The sequence below is a fragment of the Amblyomma mixtum genome, chromosome 6 (genome assembly GCF_055824585.1).
Source record: "Amblyomma mixtum isolate Tamu chromosome 6, ASM5582458v1, whole genome shotgun sequence".
In the NCBI taxonomy this organism is placed as follows: Eukaryota; Metazoa; Arthropoda; class Arachnida; order Ixodida; family Ixodidae; genus Amblyomma; species Amblyomma mixtum.
The window spans coordinates 141,066,432-141,088,364 of NC_143017.1; the positions used below are offsets into that span (position 1 = coordinate 141,066,432).

General features: G+C 44.3%; 1 protein-coding gene across 1 annotated transcript in view; it reads left to right on the forward strand.

Annotated features, from left to right (window-relative positions):
* The window catches only part of LOC149340618 (ATP-binding cassette sub-family G member 1-like), a 72,275-nt gene that overhangs the window by 26,120 nt on the left and 24,222 nt on the right, over positions 1-21,933 (forward strand). The window contains exon 2 of the mRNA XM_089549448.1: positions 3,949-4,071. Coding sequence (XP_089405574.1) covers positions 3,949-4,071 — 123 coding nt within the window. The remainder of the gene's footprint in view (positions 1-3,948; positions 4,072-21,933) is intronic.

Here is a 21,933-nt window from a genome sequence, read left to right on the forward strand (position 1 = left end):
AGAATCAAACTATTCGCGTCGGTGTGCAACTGCTGCGTCATTTTACATCCGCTGTTCACTCTTTGCGGTGCCCTCTTACTGTGCTGCTCTCATAATCATGTTTTATCATACAGTGATGTGCTAAGTGCTATTTCGTCCATTGGTCTCCTCTCTCGATTCTAGCCTTCGCATGAACCGACCTGCACAATGTGTGACGTCATCATGCTGAACGTCTCAGTGTCAGTAATTTAAAAATTGCAGACGCGGTTTAGTTCCGCGTTTAGTGAGTCTGCATGAGGTCTTCGAGAGCCACTGTAACGGATGACAGCACAGAAGATGTGCATATTAGTGTGCTCTGTCTGAATGCGTGAGCATTTCTCCTGATGTATTCGCGCCTTGTATGCGCTGTCTGTGTCGATATTCAAATTCAAGTGTTCGCGCGCAGCAGCAGCGGGGCGTATCAGCTACTGCTATAGAGCAATGGGCAGAAATTGACATCAGCAGTGGCTGTAAGACCGAAGAATTGTTGGTAGAATGAATACCGGCCTTACAGTAATAAGGTCAAAGCTTGCTTGGAATTCGCCCAATGATATTATAAGCGCGCTCCTTGTCAGAAGTTCTCCTGAACTGGCCTGAAGTAGACGTTACCATGCGAGTTAGCGAAAAGACTATTTCAATTTTCCTGCGTGAGGTCCGCATGGTTCTTCTTTCTGTTCATGTCTCTTTGGAAGTGTCATCACAAGTAACTGATCGTCATGGAGGACTTTTTGGCCGCTTAACAGCAACAGGGTGCAGATAATTATGAGCAACTTCCGCATATGATGCATCTTGAGTCGTTCTTTCTTGAACAAGGCTGATGGTTCTGATTGTTGCTCCCAAATCGGGCTAGAAAAAAAAGCAGTCACATTCCAAAAGCTAACCAAGAAACGTGACGCTCGCTAGATAACACTGATACATGCTTAAAGGTACAGAACTTATTGGCAGTGGTAGGTTCAGCACGCGCACTGAAACACGCATTTATACAGCCTACGGCTTACTTCCGGGCCAACCCTCCTTAGCTTACTGCCTCAAGCGATATGGTGGACCGCCTTGAAATTACGCACGTTGCAGACCTAGAGTGCGAGATCCGTATGATTCTTGCTCTTGACAGCCGCTGTCAGTGTCAAGCTGGATCGACCTGACACTGACCTATAGGCCTTTTCAGCCTGGGCATCACCATATTACTCACTGGACTGCTCTGTGAACCTTACGCTACCAATTCCACAGTTCTGCCGCCAGCCGAGCACGTCCGCTCAGCGAGCGATAAATCGATTTCCAGGGAGTGACTGGCAGCATCAGATGCACAGAGCAGTCCAGCGACCAGTATGGCAACTCCCGAGGAGGAAAAGCCTGCAAAGATAGCTTGCCACCCAAACAGCAGAACTATGCGTTTATTTAAGCAACATGAAATGCTCGCAAGGGTAACGAACTTGCACTCAGTGCTTTCGCTTGCTTCAGCTAGTTTAAAAACTCACTTCATCATCATCATCATTAGTTCAACTACGCCCACTGCATGACAAAGGCCTCTCCCATATCTCCCTAATTAGCCCTGTCATTTACCCGCTGCAGCTGCCTTATCCGCGCAAGCTTCCTGATCTTAACCGCCCATCTGACTTTGTGCCACCCCCTGCTATGCTCGCCTTCTAGTGGAATCCAGTCCGTTACTCCTAACGATCATCGCTTATCTTGCCTTCGCATTACATGCCCTGTCCTTACCCATTTCGTCTTGATTTCGACTAGGGTATCATTAAATCGCGTTTTCTGACGTGCTGTGCTCTCCTCTTGTCTCATAACGTTACGCCTATTATTTTCCTTTCCGTGGCTCGCTGCGTTGTCCTCAATTTCACTTGAACCCTTCTTGTGAGCCTCCATGTTTCTGCCCCATAGGTGAACACCAATAAGTTACAGCTGTTCTATACTTTCTCTTGAGAGATACTGGTAAACTGCCATTCATGAGTACCTGTGAGACCCGCCGTTCTGCTTCTAGGCCATTGATCTAGGCCATTGATCTAGGCCATTGATCATGCGGTGTAATTCATCCCCTTAGTTACTGAGCAAGGCTATGTCATCAGCCACTCGCATATTTATTTATTTATTTATTTATTTATTTATTTATTTATTTATTTATTTATTTATTTATTTATTTATTTATTTATTTATTTATTTATTTATTTATTTATTTATTTATTTATTTATTTATTTATTTATTTATTTATTTATTTATTTATTTATTTATTTAATACTGCAGAGTCGCTCGACTCCAAGCAGGCATGAGCACGGGCATGAGCACAGATACAAATAAAAAACAAGATATGCACAAACTTCATGCAAGAGCAAACGATAATGCGAAAATATTAGTAAGGCATTTTCTTTTAGCTGTTATCCCCAACTCCTCCCAATCCAAGTCGCTGCATACCTCTTTGAAACACGTTGTGTGTAGTACTGGTTCTAAGATCATGTCTCTCTGCCTGACACTCTTACTGATGAATATTTAATTGCTTTCTTCACGGTGGGCTACGGTGGCTGTGCAGGAGTTGTGGATATTTTCTAATATATTTACATATGCCTCGTCGCATCGTGGTTCCGTCATGGCTGCATGACTGCTGAGGCTTCAACTAAGTCGCCTTTTCTAGTAATCTATGAAAGCTGTATGTAGGGGTTGGTTATACTCTGCGCATTTCTCTATCACCGCATTGATAGCGTGAATATAGTCAGTTCTGGAATAACTTTATGAAAGTCAGCCGAGTCTTTGGTTGTTTTAAGTCTAACGTTGCACTGATTCTATCAGCGATTACTTTGTAGGCAATGACCAGTAAGCTGATTGGCTAGCAATTTTTCAAGTCCTTGACGCCCCCTTTTTTGTGGATTAAGATGAAGTTAGCGTCCTTCCAAATTCCGGCACGCTCGAGGTCACGAAGCGTTGTGTATACAATGTGGCAACTTTTTCTAGCACAATCTCCGTACCAGCCTTCAACACACCTGCCGTTACCGGATCCTTAACTGCCGCTCTTCCCCTTTACACTGCTTCCAAGAGCTTCGGTACTTATTCTTTCGTTAGCAGCAGGATACCCACTTTTCTGCGGTGCTTCCTGCTTGAATACCTTTCTGGTAACTTCGGCTACGGCACCGATCTGTGTAGAACTCCTTCTCTACCTTAAATATCTTATAAATATTGGATATGACATTTCCCGCCTTGCCTCACAGCCCGTGCATCTGATTTTTACCTATACCCAGTTTCCTCTTGACCGCTTGTAGACCATCCAGGCCTCAAACCTTTAGGTTCAAAACGATTTTATGGCAAAAACTCACTTAAAGTCCAATAAATTAAAAAGTAACACACCACTATGCTTCGAGTCAGCGCTAGACAGCAGCCTCGACGCTTGTTGTGATAGAAATATGCATATTCTCCATTCGGGACAAAATCCTCATAAATAATGTGGAATACGTTCTGTAAGGTCCTCGGGGAAGCAGTGTGTACCGCTTAGTCATGCCACCGTTTACACTGTCGTTTTTGAACATCGTCCCTGCGCATCAGCTAGCTGAATTTTCGGGACCGCTATTAGGTTTATTTTTACTGTTAGCATTTGTTTATTTCAGAGATAGAGAGCAAACCAGTCTTTGCTAATTGGATGCATTCTAATTGGAATGTTATCATAAGCCGATTTGGTTCATCGCAACCGAGGACAAAATATGGAATGCTAAAAACGCATGGACGACAGAAGAAAGACAAACACAAGCGCTGTCGTCCGTGCGTTTTTAGCGCTGCATATTTTTTCCTCAACTGAGATGAACCAACTAGCCCAAATTGTTACCCTTCATAAGTCCGATTTGGTTAAATGTTCATTCTTTGAGCTGATCAAATCTTAATGACGTAACAATATTGATGTTGCAGAAACACGTAATCACAATTTTTCTTCTCTTTCTGTGCAGTAACTGTGGACGACCAACGGTCGATAGCAAGCTCCATAGACAGCAGGGCGAGTGGAAGTCGAAACTTCGAGAACATCAAAATAGAGTGGAAGAACCTGAGCTTCAGAGTAAAGGATGGCAAAGGTGAGTGGTTCTAAAAGTTTGTCAAGAATACAAGATATATATTCATCACAAGAAGTTTCTTCAAAATTTGAGGCGTGTATTGGATTTGTGTCGTTATCTTGCAACCAATTAGCAATTAACTTGATTTGCAAAATAAAGGAATGTAAATGAAAATGTTCTTACGTAGTTGCAGTTGACAAATGTTGCGCAAACAATAATAAAAGAACAAATGGCCAGTTTTTTCGCATAACGGTATGTCCCAAAACTTGAGCACTAATACCTGAAGCACAATCGGCAATTTGGGCAAAGTAATATGGTTTTCGAACCAAACGCCCTTGTGAAGCCCAACTCTTTGAATTCAACGACAATTTTTTCAGACTGCGTTCAGTTTGTCTGTATCTTGCAAGATTTCAAGAAAGAGTTCGATACCGTCCCTCATGCGTGGCTGCATTATTAGTTTCATTCTGCGTGGGCTACAGGCAAATGGTACTAACAAGATTTGCGAATGAATACACAACCGAATGCATGTTTGTTTTTTGTTTAGCTCTTGCGATACAATTTTGCTAACCTTTGCTTTTGGTCTTCACTTTTGACGCACTGTGCCCTTTTACGGCAGCGCTACAGAATCAAAAAAACTGAAACACAGAGTGTCAAACTAACAACTCTTCCCTTATTCATGACGGCTTTTCATTTTTATACAGAGAAAGGCATGAGCAAAGCTATTAGAACCAACATTAAAAATAAAACAGGATCAAAGGGTGAAGATTGAATGCACAGTACACCAAGAAAGATCCCGCACCTCAACATGTCCCTTTCGCTCTCTGACAGCGACAATGAAACATTGCTCACATGTCTCGGGTTTGTCAAATCTGATCATGAGGGGCTTCTAACCGCGACGTGTGTATGCAATGTTTCATTGTCACTATCAGAGCGCAAAGTGAACCCGCTGAAGCTGTCCCTGTTAGTCTGTGAATATAGGGTCTTTCTTAGTGTATTGTGCTTTGAACCTTTATCTTCTGGGTTTTGCTTTTTCTTTTTTCGTAACTATATTTCTAATAACTTTGGGTGAGTCTTCTTCAGTTTAGAAATCGAAATCTTTGGGTTTAAGCAAAAAAGTATTAGCTTCGCGCTATACGTGTCTGTCCTTTGTTCTGTGGTGGTACCGTAAAAGGGTACCGTAAAAGGGTGCATCAAAAGCGAAGTTCCGCATAACGAACTAAGCCCACTCCTCGAGTGCTTAGAGCCTTAGCTGTGAGATGAGTGGATACAATTCAACGTGCGCCGTACAGAAGAGACAGGTTCGTATTGTCTTCAAGAATACTGTTGCGGAACTCAGCAGTGATGTAATAGACGTATAAAGGCTGCACATTCGGAAAGTGCAAATTTTTCTCCTCCACCCGCAGGAGTACTGCATGCCTCTTTTAAGCTAATGAATTATGAGGATCTGCTAGAACACATCTCTCGGTATTTACCTTCTCACATCTCACCTGGTCGCGAGGAGTATAATGTTTCTTTTATGTGAGCATGCTGCTCAGTTCCACTAAACGCAACTTGCACAAGCTATCGAAGAAAATATGCGAGCAGCGTCTCTCAATTTAACGTTAGGCGCACACAGAAGAACGCTTGCGTGGCATGGGATCATCACTTCACAAGCCTATATGCTTTCCTTAAATGGTTCCAGTACCGTGTTACAAGATTTTTCAGCGATGGTTACAGTTTTAGCCATGCAAGGCACAGTTACAATTCTAACTATAAAGCAAAGCCAGAATCAGATGGGTTTCTCAGCGCCGTCATATGTGCGAAAAATTAATTTCGCCATCCCGCATACATCTTGAGGAAAACAGGGAAGAGCAATAAACTACATCTTCTGACTCCGCGCTTTCTTTTTCACGCCGACGGGGCCGTGTTTGGAAAATTCTTGAGTGGAAATGCTGTACTTTCATTTTAAAGTGTGGCGCTTTTTCATTTGTACGCCTGAATGAACGAAGTTGCCACGTTATATTGCTACCTGTGAAAGTGAAATCTTACCTCCTGCAATGTTGTCTCAAGACCCTATTTAATTTTCTCCCGAAAGCATTTACCTCACAATGTACATTTTGTTCCTGCTTTTAAGTGCGTACATGGAATACGTCCTTGACAAGAACACGCTTTGTTTTCATGACCGGCGTTGTGTACACTAACCCCCCCTCCCCCCCCCCCCCCCCCCCCGCCTCCGCCCACCCCTCATAGACCTTGAGTGGGATGACGCAGCAGGTAATATAAATAAAGAAACGCGAATTTAAGTTCCGCTATTGCCATATCCATAGTAAAAGAACCACATAAAAAGTTTGCAGCTAGCACTGTCTACGCCTAGCTTTCAAGAACAATGGAGACCAGTGTTCGAGAACACAAGTTTCTTTAATTCATGGTGCAACCAAAGCTTCCAAGCGTCATTCTCCTTTTCCGCATAAACGCTCGATATACAGCGTCTTCCGCGTATCGCCACGTGGTATAGTCGAGGTCCGCTGATCAGCCCGTCACGAGATCGGCTTTTCCAGCCGAGTGCAATGGCAGTTTACTAACACATCCACACAACGAAGAGAGAGCAGGTTTTTCAAGAGAAGTCATCCCGTCAGTTACCCCGTTCAGTTCGCGTGAGTCAAACTTCCTTCCTCGACGCTGATCGATTCAAGGTGTGGTCAGGCAGCGCATCAGCGGTGGTGTAGTTTCCCACATCTGAATTTGCTGCGGCGCCAGAGAAAGTCATCGTAACATGGGATATTCTGTGCTGTTCCTGAACGAAGAGCTCTCTGCATAGTGCATTAGCTTCTGCTTTTTCTTCAAAGTTGAGTTTTAGTCGGGTTAGAAAGAATATAAAAGCAGCAAGGCCGCGTCCGCTGCGGATTTCCCACTGCTGCACCGAACTTGATGAAGTCGCGGCGCTGTTGTTTTCTCATTCCGGCGTTGAGGAAATCGTACGGATACAGCCTGACGGGCGGTTTTTCAATGTCAACATGGCGCACAATGGTGCCGGCATAAGTGAGTCTGCCAGGCATCGAGAAAAATAGGAATTTTAGTTGGTTCCGACGTACTTTTCTGCCAGCTGAGCGCTTGCCAACAAGCATTATTGATTTAGAATTTGCCTTTTCCTTCCATAAGTTGCTGGTCACACTAATTGTGTTGCAGCAGGCGACACACCGAAAGCTCACTCTGTGAAATAATGTTTTGTTTTTAAAAATTTTCCTCAGTGGTTATTGCTAATAGCAAGTGTTTTACACGAGCTAAACTCGGAAGAACAATCTTTTTTTTTTCTATTTATCCGCTCAATGTACAACGTGCCGCAGGTTTTTGTTCAGATCTGCAATAGATTTACATTTATACCTCTCAATTTTAGGTTCTAATATGGTGTTCGAATTTGTCTACACGAAAGAAGCATCCTTTTGTTTTATATTAAAAAAGAGGAGGCAACACTACCTGTTCACGCTTTAGTATCGGGAACTTTAATTATGAAATTAGAAAAAATAAACAAACAAAAAATTAACTTCACATACCCAACGCAATTACTACGACACAAACTTGGTTGACGCATTTTTAAGACTGCGTTCTTGACAACACACCACCTCAATCACTGGCTATTTGCCACTGATCTCAAAGGCGGCGTGGAATCAACGCCCACAATATTCGGTGCATTTTTACCGCAGTAATTAGCGGTGAGTAAGAAGCCAACGTTGGCGGACTCTTCTAGATCCCCCATAGAAAAAGACCGGAACCTCTTTCCACCTCTCACCCTCTCTCGCACCCTTCTCTTTCATATAATACCTCCCTCCTCCCCTACGAACAATCCAACATGTATTAGCAGAGCATCTCAGTGACGCAATGACGCATCCTTTTGGGAAGTCCGGGCAAACCGAACCGAACCCTAGGGTCTAACTTAGACCTGACTCTTGAAATACGGTTCCCATCGAACTCAGTGAGCTATTAAACGGCGTAAAATCCCCGGCATATATCATCCGCTTTAGCTCAGAGGTCAAGGACCTTGCTCTCCGAATCGAATCAAGAAAAACGGGGTATTTCCAGTTTTTGCGAGATTCCGCACACTGCCAGTGACCGAACAGGAATCTGCGCTTCTCTAGCGAATCTCAACAAGCCGCGCCGTGATCGCGACTGACAACGCCATTTGTCTGCCTGCTGAGTATCGCCCTATTTGTTTTTGTTTTTTCTAAAACAGTGTGTACTATGCAAAAGAACTGTGGTACATACTGCTAAGTTCTCCGTCGTTAAAGTTATGTTTCCTGGAATAATTGTGTATAATTAAAGGTGCCAAAAAAGAACACTCACACAAGAGAAGACAACGTGGCAGAGCGCCACTGACAACTGCATTAATTTGCAGGAAGCCCGTACATATATACCCTCAGTCGGCGCACGCACAAAGAAGACATCCACGCATCAAATGTGACATGATAGCCAGCGCTAAGAAACCTTTTTCTAAGTCTTTGATAACGATGCATAAGGCTGAGAAAAAGGTTTTAGAGCGTTGCTTATGTCGCAGTCGATGCGTGGATGTTTTCTTTGCGCATGCGCCTACTAAGGCTATATATGTGCCTGTTTCCTGCAAATTAAACTAGTTGTGAGTGGCACTCTATTTATTCCGTTTCCTTCTCGTGTGTGTGTGTGTGCTTTTTTGGGGCCTTTAATTATTTACAGTGAACAGCTACCAACTCGCCCAACCAGAAATTCCTGGAATAAGATTAAGAATTCACCGAACTCGTCAACCTGAAGTATGCTAATCGTTCACAGAAACACAGGGTCCTCGCGTCGTGCTACTCATTTGCTTAAGATTTAAAATATTAAGCCTTATATACGACACCGCTGAAAATCCAAATACGTGTTACGGTGAGTACACGAATTTTTTAACCCCCCTCCCCAGAGGTGTGGAGCTTCACGAGTGCTGTGAGCCATTGCCCGAGAGCAAGCCACTGGTAACTTCTAGCCATTGCTGGACATGGCATAGAGCTGTTCTTGAGCTCATCTTAGATTCCTCTTCTTGATGACGAAAGACATTGAAGAGTTCTTGCCTCGAGTAAATGCGCGAAGCTAGCTGTCCCAGAAGGATCCACATTCACATGGGATGAAGGGGTTAAGTACACACACGATATCTACTCGGAGCAGGACATATGCTGCAGCAATACTGACAAGCGCAGAGTTGCGGCTAGCTGTGCATTATGGACGACTGGTGTAAACCACTTAAAGTATCGCGTCCCGCTGTGATGCGGACATGCAACAGGCATTAAAACACAATGCACTTCTCTGTGTTCCAGGGTTCCGTTGCTGAAAATTAAACTTCAGTTTTCTGCACTTGCTCGGGACTGCGCGCTGCTGGCTAGGTTGGCTGAGACTTCACTGTAAAAATAGAAAAGCTTATTGTTCGAGCAGTGTTCGCACATACCTTTTTATTTCTTCACTGATTATCTTTTTTGTGACGTTCACGCTTTAGCTATAATTACGTTCCACCGGGGTGAATGTGTTTCCTCTAATGCAGCAGGATGGAATATCTACCGAAGCCAACGAACATACGGAACCTTCGAGCTGTGCCAATCGAAATCAGTCTTTCAGCCAAGCGAAATTCATTTTGCTTTGCTTTGGTTTTAACTCTTTCAAATGTCTCAGAGTCAAGGGTTATAGACCTCAGAGGTTTTAAAGTGCAGTTCTCTTCATTGTACAATGTAGTATGAAGAAGTCATGGTAAAACCTGCTAGTAGATGATGCACGCATCACGATGAGACCAAAGAACAGAGTCAGCATTATAAAAGACAATGCAGCGGTTTTAATCTCGTGTGCTTATATGGTATTTTGGACAGCCTGTGTTAATTGGCCCCGACAGCACTCAGCAAAAATCCTCGATTTAACGCAAAACAAACTGGTGATGCATACCGCAATCCGCAATAAAGCACTTACAAGACTCAGCGATGACATTTAAAGGTTAACTGGGCAACTACCGATTGCGTGCATGCTTACACGTTATAAGATTACATACGTGGAGTATCAAGGAAGTTCTAAACAGTAGTGACACAGCAAAATCGGTGAGTCATTCTTGATTCTTTTTGTAAACAATGTCTTTCCTGCTCGCCAACTCATGCTGGATATGCTCAGCACACTATGCCGAGAACAATTCAGAACCGCATTTCTGCAGCAAGGAAGGCTGCAAATGTACAACCGTAAGCTCGACAGCCAATTTAGTACCACACGTACGACCTTTTAACCCTTTAAGGCGCTTTTTACGCCACTGTGTACAAACTGAGCTCCTTGCTTTTTGCGAGAGTGTGCTACTGCCAGCAGTCATACATATTTCGTTCAGGCGAATTTAGTATCCTTCAGGCCGCCGATGGGGGGGACTTTTTATTCCAGCTAGCCAAAGCGGCAAATAATATTTAACAGAACAGTGAGCTTGGTGCCACATCCGATGCCAATTTTAGGCAGACATATCCCCCCCCCCTCCCCCTTAATGTACCAGTTTTTCCCCTCGATTTCTAACACCTTGTGCACCTCCGAAGCAGAGTGATTCCATGATCCGTGGGGTTTTTATGCGGTGAATCCTAGCATTTCAATGTTACATATTTCAACGATCGTTATACGGTCATGACAGAAATTAATTATTTTTCTGTAACCAATTAACATTTGGTTGTTTGCATTGGGAAAGAAATACATTGTCTCTCTTAGGACATGAATATGCACGTATTTAAGCAGAAAAATCTTAATTTTGAGTCGAAAAAGTGAGCGTCTCTAGAAAGGAGCAACCACAAGCTACTGGATATCAAACAGCGGGCACCTACGCCACTCCTTGGCTATTGCTATGTGGTGTGAGCATGAACGTAGTGCCAGCTGTGGGTGTTTGGATTACTCCGCTCCTGGGCTCTTTACTACTTTCCAACTTTAATTAGATGTTGCAAGTCAGTTACGACAAAATGAGGCGCCTTCACTCGAATTGATTCCGGCGGTTGGTGCTTTTTACAAACGAGACAGCTATTCATCAATCTAGCTCGCTTTATGCTGTCCACATTGAATTAATTTGCCATTGCAACTTTACCGAAATGAGAGCGCGAAAAGTCTGGAGGTTTCGAAATGCCCTTAATTATTGCTGGTTAGCGACGTGCATGGGGTAAACGAAAGCTAAGCAGAAATTATCATGTATTCTAGGGAGGACTTCTGCGCTTTGCTTAAGAGTCCTACTGCATTTCATAAGGAAGAAGTGCTAACTTGCTCAAGCGCTCTGCGATGTCGATGCACGTGAAAGAACGCCACGTGGTCTAAATTATTCCAGAGCTCTTCGTAGCGGTGCCTTTCAGAACACATGTGCAACCTCGGGACGTGAAATCCCGCATACAACCTCATCATCTTGGGGACCAAGTGGGTTCAAGCAGGAACACGAGAACGTACTTTAACCCTCTCCTGTACTCGCCCACTACTTACCTACCCCTCGCTGTTCATCAATAGGCTTTCAAATTAGCTTTTTCAAAAATTAACATTCGTTGATTTATGCCTCCGCACCTTAAGTGTGTCTCCCAATTCGCAAGAGTCGTCCTGGGAACCACTGACTCCTTGTAAGCGCAAACCGTCTGTTAGGCCGTGGAAACCAGCCAAGGTGATTTTCTGCTATTGTTTCCAAGCTCCGACTCAGCGGCTGTAAATTGATTACACGTGCCAGCGGCGTGTTGCTTAAGCGGCGGACTTTGAGTACCTTTCTGCCGCTCTTCAGATTGGCCGAGCACGTCGCGTGCCGGTAAACATGTTGCGGAAGACGAAGTAAGAAGAAAGATCGAGAACCTCCAAAAATAAATAGAAAAAAAGGACAGGAGACGAGACTGACCAAGACATCTCTGCCTGCCGTGTCGTTAACGGGGAAGCTTCCACTAGAGCACGAAAAACAGCTAAGAGAGTAAAATACGACGTGGAGTCAACATGTCTCTAAGTTCGACGTGAGCCAAGAACCCGCCATTTACATGGTGGTGTCTGGTGCAGCCCCATGAATATGCGTGGACAGAGGGAAATTTAGTATTGCATGCGCGGTTATAGACGCCAAATCTTTACTCGGTGCTTATAAAAGCTTCCTAAGAAAATATTCAGTATACCATTCGGCTAAATGTCCGCACCTTGCTTCCACAAGTGGCTATTTGGTCCATTGTTTAGGGGAATCTCCGAAGGTTGAGGGGATTTGTAATAAAGGAGTAATTATTCATTAGCATTTAGAAACGTAACAGTTGGAAACAGAGTACGTTTATGATAAAAACCATGGTGAGTGCTTATGCAGCTCATTGGAACCTGTATTAAACGTGAAGCCAGTGACGACATTGTTGCTCACGGAACAACAAATGAACGTCGTTTTTATGGTTTAAATGTGTGTACCTAGTTTAGTCTTCCGCAAAGAAAGGTGGGCCATCCGAAGTGAAAATATTGAAATATAGAACGCTTCAACGCAAATCTGTACACATATCTTGTAGCATAACCCCGTCCACAGCGTTGGAGAAATAGGGTAAAAAAAAAAAAAAAGAGACTTTTTTTTTACCTATCGCACAGTTTAGTAATTTGGGGCCGCGATGCATAAATTCCAACTCTTGCAACAGTCAGCTCCGCTGCGTAACCCTACGTGGCCGATTTCGCCTTTGTATACAATGTCAAACAGGCGCAGCCCGGAGAAAACTATGAGCAGTTTCCGCGCCATCTTTTCAGCGCTCTTCAAACGCTGACGTGCCGTGATAAGACTCTGACGCTACTGCTGGGTCTTGGTTCTCTCGCAGAAAATATTGCTGAAATTAATTACCCTCTCACGCAAGGACCGTACGTCACAAAAATGCCGACATTCATGCGCGCGCTTTATTCCATAGCAACGGGGAAGAAAAGAAAGATACACACTTCGGCATCGCCAAGAAAGAATGTAGCAGCAGTCGTCTTCTCATTTACCTCCTCCAAGAGAGCCTTTCGAAAAAAGAAAATCAAAGGTAAAAACACACGCGCATCCCATCGGTGGCCGAGGTGATTCCTTCGATTTTTTTTACCTCGCAGGACGTCTCGTTGGCTACTTGCCTTCGCCAAGGTCTTTCGCAAGGTGTTTCGTTGCGAAAAAAAGCGCAGCACCACGTTCATCTCTTCCTCTCCCTTTCCCCTCACTCCGTCCAAGTGCACACGCACCGGGGCTTTCCCTTCAGGTATACATATTCATTGGGCGCACTTTGCGGGGACGGATAATCGTCATCTGGGCTATGAGGCTTCGCGGAGGCGCATCAATATCTTGTGCCCAGTCTTCCTGGTACATGCGCACCCAGCTCGATAGTCGTTTCTCGTAACTGTTACGATCGCGCTCGATGCAGAGCGCATAATGCTGCCCTCCACCTGCACTCGCCTCGCTTCACTTGTAGTGTAATTGGCTTTCCCTTCAAAGGCAAGATTAAAGATTGAAGGCAAGGTTGGAACGCTACTGCAAAAGGGGTAAGATCAAGCTGTGCCAAGTTAAAATGAGCCCCCGCTTCGTTTATTTCTTCCATCCTTATGGCCTTCGCCGTAAAAGCGGATGAGCAGTGTGCGTTCTTTGTTATCTGGCGATTATCTCCTCAGATATCAAAGCGCAGCATGATGTCTTACCAGTAATTATCTCAGACTGGGCACCGAAGAAATGTGTAGAGTCTCTACTTTAACAGAGTTGCCTCTTCGTAAGCTTGTGTCAAACACAGAAGTAATCAAACGTGCAGCCTTTCAACAACGATCGGAGACGCAAACTCAGATCAGTTTACTGTTGTGCTCTACCCTTCACATTTGGAAATCCTGACTGCGAGGCAATATACTGTGGTCGCTCTATCCTTAGCATTGATATCACATTTAATGGGCGGCATTTATCCAGTTTTGTTTTACACTGATATTTCTTCTCTTTTAGTACGAATTTGAGAACAGTGTGCACGTAATAATCGGTCGCAAAGCTAACTGCTTAGATGTCGCGTTTAATTTCGTTGGCTTTATGACCCATTATGAGTATAATAAAGAAGATACGCTGTTTTTTTTTAATACAAAAAAGGGGAAGGAGGTATTTGAGCCATCCAATACGAATTGCATTACGACATAGCACCTTTAGCAGCTTCACTTGCCGGCGATATCAAAGCAGGCTCTTTGAAATTCTTCAATCATATGACCGAATGAAACCTGTGGAGCCCAGGAAAACGTCGCTTGGTTTGTGTTTATCTCTTTGATAATAAGAAACAACTAAGAATAATTCATCCAGAGATATGCGCGAGGAAATATGGGTATCACTACAGGAAGGAATGATTTAAACATGAGTCTTAACACCTCCTTTCCTTGTTCTCCTAGTTCTTGGCAGCCGCTCCGTATTTCATCTGATACCTAATGATGAGAGATGCAGGATATGGCTCGCTGTCAATACCAGTTGTTCATATTCTCAGTTCCTCCTATAAAACATGACCAAACGCTCTTTTTAGGAATAATTCAAGAATTGGTGCGTATTAAGTGTGCGCTGACTTCACCTCAGTTTTAACAGTCGAGATTTCTTAATATTGAACCCATCAGAGTGCGGTGCATCCACGGTTAGTCTACATGGAGACGTGCGAAAAACCAGCGAACGATTGCAGACGCTCGGGCAAAAGAAGAGCCTAATCTCTTCATTGTCGCCAGAATAGAATTCTCTGAACCAGGCTGTACTTTTCATCTTTCTCTACGAAGAGGCCTTGAAATTCGTTTGCAAAAAGCGTGCATATGAAACAGCCCTGGCCTTCATCGTCCGGGCAGTTCATGTCCTAAGAAGATATGTTCATTGGGTGCGGTCCCTGGTGTGGTCGGCCTTACGTACTCTAAAATCTCTGAGCGCCCCTTCGGCACCCTAATCAATCCAGAAAAAATGATATCAGAGCGCTATTTGAGAGCGCTATTTGAGAAGTGCTAACTCCGGCTTTGTCGTTTATGGGCGACACTGAAACCTGCGCGTGCACATAAGCACATACGCACTCACGCACGCACACGCGCTCCCACGCATTCAAATGTCAATTGGGTTCCCGAACCACGAATGCTTGCAAAGTGTCTGCGTTCGTGTGTTTGACTTTTGTATTTGTCATAAAGAAGTACAAGAGCAAAATGAAGTAAACAGCATCGTCATGTGGTATTGCACACTTGCACCATGTCCTCTTGTAAATGCTATTCTAATAGATGGCGTTTCCGGACACATAACTGGTGTGTGGATTTCTCGATCACCACATCACAAGACAGTAAAAAAGGCTTACTCCTGTCCTTGCTTGTTCTATGCTATCTGATGAAAGTAAAGGTACAGGCTGGGCTTAGAGCGTGTCTCAGCATTTCTACCGCAAATGGCTACTTCAAAAATATTGAATTAGATGAAGCCTTCTACTCGCATTTCTTACGAAACGCTAGAACGAGGCTCACGAAACAGGCGTCGTGAAGAAAAAAAAAAACGAAATTGTTTTTGTCGCGCGATAAGCATCAGCAAACAACTCCGCGTCTGTCATAAACGCGCTCGCAGATAACGTTTCTCGTAGAGGTCCTCGCGCAGGCGAGTTGCGCATCATCGGAGACAGTTTGTGAAATCCAAGTAGCTGAAAACCATGTTTCATTCATGGATGTTTCAACGGTGGCTGCTTCGCCACTGAGCTCTCTCGTTCGGTCGACTTACGTCTTGGAACGTGTCCACTGGTCCATACTACGGCTCGCCCACGAAACGCCACCATGAAAAACCTCATACATGCGAGAGACTGCCTCGGGCGCTTGAAGGCGTCTCTGCCGCTTTCCGCCCGATAAGTGGCAATTAGCAGTTCCTCTTTCTGTCTGCTTCGATGTCGTTGCCTGTACCACTATAGCTAGGGGCCCGCCGGCGAATTGGCTTGTGGACCTCAGCTGTATGTCGTCTAGTGGCGGGGTAATTTATATTTTTATTGCGGCTCGAAATTGGCGATAGGCTGGGAGTGTTTGTCGGACTGATGTAACTCTCGTCCGGAGATTTGGATTGGCGCTAACTAACAGCCTCACATTTTGTGCGCTGAAGGCCGTGTCTTTCTGTGATATGGTGAGGGGAAAAAAAGAATGTTGAAAGAAGAGAGCTACTGCATTTTGACACCTACTGTTCGATGGTCTTAACAACTTTTCGGAAGCTACTGCTTGGAGACTGCAGCGTAAAAGAGAATACTCGTTAAGGATCGTTCTCTCCCAGCAGCTCTCGTTACGTGCGCCTTATTAGCTAGGGAGCCATTATGTTCGCTTCGTCACTCTTTGCTAGGATTTTCCTTCTACGCTTTCAGACAAGCTAATAAACCTCCGGCGTGAACGTCATTTTGGTCCTCGCTAGCGTAGTATTTTGTAATCTAATACTCGGTGATTGGCTGTGGTCGACAAGGGTGCCGTTGAGTTGCATAAGAGAGTTGGTGCACGGTAGATTGTGCCAGGTGGGAGTATTTTTCTTGTCTGTCGAAAGACACTTCCCGAGAAGAATCTGGTGCTGTTCGATCACTTCGGCGCTTAGAATGAGTGTGCATTAAAAGGTTGACGTGCCAAACAAAAAAGTCCTGCAGTCAGAAAATCTTTCACGTGGCTTCTGCACTGCCCAGCCGCGTCTTCTTGCTTTTTATTTTTTTTAGGTGTAGATGGACTGCAGCTGGAGGGCTATATTTGCCATTACCTTCCACGTTACTCCAGCGCTGAAAAGAGCCAGGCTCATCATATGGCCCATGAGATCTTGCGCTAAAGCCGCTACCGTATTCCATCGACATTATGCGCATGACGAAACATCTTTATTACAGTATACCTGAGAATTTTACCTCGAACAAGAGGCACTACTAAGCTTTCTCTAAAACAGACAGCTGCGGGAAGAAAGTGTTAAGCATGAGGTTGCTTGTCAGATGCGAAAATATTTTAACTCGTTACTCTCTATCCCGTGACAACTTACCCGAAGCATAAACCCTATTCAAGTTACGTTCGTAGGAAAGCAAAGAATAATTGTTGCATTTTCCAAAATGATCTCTTTGTATCAAAACTGCAAATGTTTGCTTATGTATGCACTTATGGCATTGGGCAGTGAGAGAACTCCTGTTGACTGCGAGTTCAATAATTGTCAAAGACTAAATACAGTGTCTCTGCGCTAACGATGTTTTTTTTTTTTTACTGCTCTACTGCGGCCGAATGTGCTTAGTTTAAAAGCTCAAACTTACAGCGTTTTTTTTTAGTGCTCCAATAGGGGATATTCAAAATTGCGCAAGTGCGCTTTCTCGCATAAGAATGTTGTCCCAAACAAGATGGCTGACCATGTGTTTCCAGCTGAAACATAGAAAGAAAGACTGGTTTTTTGTTTGATTCTTTCAAAATACGTTTCTTACATTCTATCCACACCTTTAGCGCCTGTCCTGTAGCCCACGTAGTTCCTTTATAGCGATGTCGGCCATCTTGTTTGGGGCAACATAGTTATGTGGGAAAGCGCACTTGGGGAATTTTGAATATCCCTGTTTTTCATGTGATTAACGCGTGCCCATTAAAACGTAACACGATCAACACGTAACGCACTGTGCCTAACCCAGCGCACGTAACGCATGCAGGCTAACCCCTTAATCATGCTGTTTACTACTGCGCCCTCTCAACAAAACTCAATCCACTGCATATTCGATAAAAGCATTCTGGAAGTGCCTTGACAAGTTTCAAACCTTTACGCACGAATCTTATAAGTTCGAGTTTAAACTTTTTTCGCCGCACACCATGCTGCACGAGTGTTGTGAATTTTCTTTATGACTACAGGTCATCTATAAAGGAAAAAGGGATCGAATGCCCCAGTTTTCAAAACCAAAAGCGTCAAGTGTAACGTATTCTTCTAGCTAATTTAAATTACCGAACTTTTGCTACAATTGCTGTAATGGCGCAGTAACTGGTGGCAATGAGAATAGCTCATACGAAAGAACTGAGTGAATATCTTTCAATCCCGAGTGTGGCGGTTCAAAAGAGGACACCAATTATGTTTGTTTCAAGACGCCAGTGCACATGCACCCAAGCGCACGAGAGAGAGCGTTCCCATGCAAAGACATTTTTACACGCGACTGATTTACTTTCAGTTTCAAGGTAACGCTCTCTACGGTTTAGGCAGTAACACGTGCCTTGGTGCGCAGTGCCTCAACAGATTACGCAATCCCCCCTTATCTGATCCCTCGCTATACCTTTTGGCACGTGGCCGACATTGGTTCAAGTTCTATATAAGCGAAAATGCCATCGTGCCGGTCTCTGCCGCGCAATTATTTTGCATACCCATCTCCGCTTGACGTCTACTACCGGACGTCACAGCTCGCGAAATATCTAGAGTCGACGCAACCTCGAAGCGAGACGATGCATACAAACGGCGTCACAGGGGAAACCACCTCTTCGACGTGCTTTGCGTCATTCGCACTGCGCGTTAACTTTGTGCCGTCCTGACACTGTTGTAGCCAGAAATCCTGTCACGGGTGCTTAGAAGCATCCGATCTGTGAGACACTCGGTTCTGTAAGAAGAATGCTTTGCCGTTCACCTAAGCCATTTTGTTCTGAAGGGAATAAAGTGGAAGAGGAGAGGGGGGAAGAAAGGAGGTGGCTTTAGACCAGTTAGCCATCCATGGTATCGTATCACGATGTCTGCATTTCCAAGTATAGTGAAACCCTTCTCTTAAGCCCACTGACCTAGCAACTTGGAACTTAGAAGACACGAAAAGCCACAAACAAACAGAGAAGTAAGCATGGAGCACAGGTATCGTCGCTGATGTCCGCGGGCCAGTAACCGCGCTGTGTTTTGAGCTCAGCGGCTACACCCCCAACCCTTCTTTTATCCTTGCCTGCGTAGGGTCCTTGACGAGAATTCATGTGGGCGTCCTTGATGGCACTCAGAAAAAAATAATCATGAGAGAGAAGACACGCACTCAAGTTGAGATGTAGCAATCGGAACGACGATGCGAAAAGACAGAACAAGGAGCGTAAGCAAGAGAGAAGGTTTGGAAAAAAAAATGAGAACAAATAGCCGGCTTGGTCGTTAGGCGCATCATCAACGATGTTTCGGTGACACCCCTTTCTACGTCCTTCACTCGTCGTCCTTCGTATGGCATAGTATGGCATAGCCGGAGATTTAGGCGTTAGTCGGAAAACGCAAAATAAGTTTCGAAGAATGACGCGTAGGCCTTGTTTTTCTCTTTATTTTTTTATGCTAGCAGCGAAATTATAGGCGTGAATGCCGCTGCACCATTGTTTAGTATCCAGGTTTAAGACACTTTTTGTTTTGTGGTTTAGTTCTGAAAAAAAAGTTGTGTATGTACTGCGGCACACCAAACTTTGCCTTAATGTACCGCGATCATTATTTACCCTGCATTGAACTAGAAACTTTCCAGCAACGCATTAAGGTGTTATTGCACCATAGAAGTTTCTGAGAAGTTCGGGGCGCACACATCTCGAAAGCAAAATCATTTGCGTTTAATGACGTTCTTTTTTTATCTTGCGTTCTTTCAGCAATATATTTGTTGCTGCTGAACACATACTGAGATCTGTAAGGGGCGAGAATGTTATGAATTATAATTCTTGGTATACGGAAAGCTTAGAAAATAATTAATGCCTTTGTTTGGGCTGTTTGTGAATTCTATCCCTTTGCAAATGCCACTGTACGCCCGTTGTGTCGCAAGACGGTGCGGGCAGGGCAAATGTTTTTTTCTTTAGCCCAATCTAACCTCTGTACGTAGAACGTTCTGCATTAAGTCCTCTGCTTGCGCATACCTTCCTCAAGTCGGCGACAGGAAATGGAAGGAGTTCAGGTGAAATGACCTTTAAAAGTAAATCATTTACAAACATCTAATTATTTAGACGCCATGTTAATGCAATTATAGTGAAAATTTTGGTTTCTGATTAATTGCGCAGCTTGCACTTCTGGTTTGTTCACACCACTGGGCATAACAATTCGGTTTCGAAACTTTTCTACAGGATGCCAGATCAATCTATGCGACTTTTAAAGCTGCTAGTGTGTATTAGAAACTGCATTCTTTCAATGCGATAGCCTAATGAGCTCGTTCTGTTGAAAACTCGACTCTGCCCGTCGCCCGGCGTCAGTGGCGAAAACCGCACGATTTCTGAAATCAAAATATACTGTAGAAAAAGGAGATAGTCCGCATTGGGGTTATCCAGGCCCTCTAGGCCTTGATTCGAAATGTAGGCCACGAAGGGTAGTTGGTTCAAGCGTGTTAGAAGTTCACCTAGGGAAAGTGTTGGGGTGCATGACTTAGTAACGTGTGTTTGGGGTGTGTACTAATTTTATAGTTACTAAAATATATTAGTAGGCTAATTAAGTGTCAGAAATTGCATGAGATGAAAAGTCGGTGTTGTGGTACTTCATTGTGCTGAAACTAATGTTGTGTATGTGGATGAGTATGTAGCGGCGTAATATGTCATGCAGAGTAACGTAGATAGTGACTGGTGATTGGTGAGCCGCCGCTCAGCGCTTATGGTGCTCGGCTGCTGACTCGATAGACGCGGGTTTGATCCCGGCCGCGGTGGTCGAATTTCGATAGAGGGGAAATTCTAGAGGACTGTGCGCTGTGCGATGTCAGTGGACGTTAAAGAACCCGAAGTAGTCGAAATTTCTGGAGCCCTTCACTACGGCGTCTCTCATAGCCTGAGTCACTTTGGTACGTTAAACCCCATAAACCAAATCAAAGCATTGGTGATTGGTAATCGACAATATGAATGGTAAATGTGATTGTAATGGATCATCGCGATCGTTAATGTGATTGTGGATTGGTAATCGGCGAGAAATGAGAAAGAAAAAATAAACAGAAAAAATGGGGTCTCCTACATTTCGCCTATCGGTCTACTCTTCAGATGAAGCTTAAGCGTCCTCATAATTTTTGTCAAGCCACACTGCTTCAATAAACTGCGCCTACAGAGCTCCTCACCGCGCCGCGGTGGTGGCTCAGCGGTCAGGGCTCGGCTACTGAGCCGCAGGACCCGGGTTGAATACGCCCGTGTACTGTACGATGTCAGCGCGTCAGGGAATTCCGGTGGTGTAAATTAGTTCGGAGTCCTCCACTACGGCATCCCCCATAGCCCATATGTCGCTCCGGGATGTTGAACCCCACAGTTCACAAACAAGCTCATGACAGACTGGTTTATGCAAGTAGGCAGATATTTCCTTGACACCTGTGCAGGCTTAAACAGACGAACGTTTTCAGGTAACTTGCGGCCACCGTTCTATTCAATTATTAAGTGCTACAATATTTTTTTGCAGACGATCCCGTAACACTACTCAGTGGTAAAACATTAATAAAGTACGGAATATTGTAATGCCGTTACACAGCCACAAAAAGCCATAAAGACGTCACAAATTACTCTAAAACAACAACATTAAAGCTAATCTCACTTTAGCAACCACCCTGCAATGCAGTTATTACTGCAGGATAATATTTATCAATGACCTAAAGCAGTGTCGCAGTCATTTGTACACTGTTTATGCAAGCACCGTTCTGAAAGCAGTTATTTGTAGAGCAAGCCGAGCCAGAGCTACTAGCTTAGATAAGTTTATCTGAGGCAGTCATTTTCGATAAAGAATACTTCAATCAGCCACTCGCTTGCAGGATGAAGAATTGCCACAAGAGAACACTGCATGATGCGCGTTTGAAGTGCACTCAGTATATTAGCAGGAATTGGGGACAAGCGTTTCTAGTTCCCTTGGATGCCGCCACGTGGGACATGGCTTTCAACATTCACAAACAGCGCGCTGACATAATCCCTGGCGTAAGAAAGAGAAAGACCGAGCGGTTGCAGAAGAGAACGTGAAAAGGCGCTATATGTGCTTAGCGGCAAGTGCTCGATGCTGTCCCAAATTTCTGGCAATGTTATGGCTTACTACAGAGAAACTTG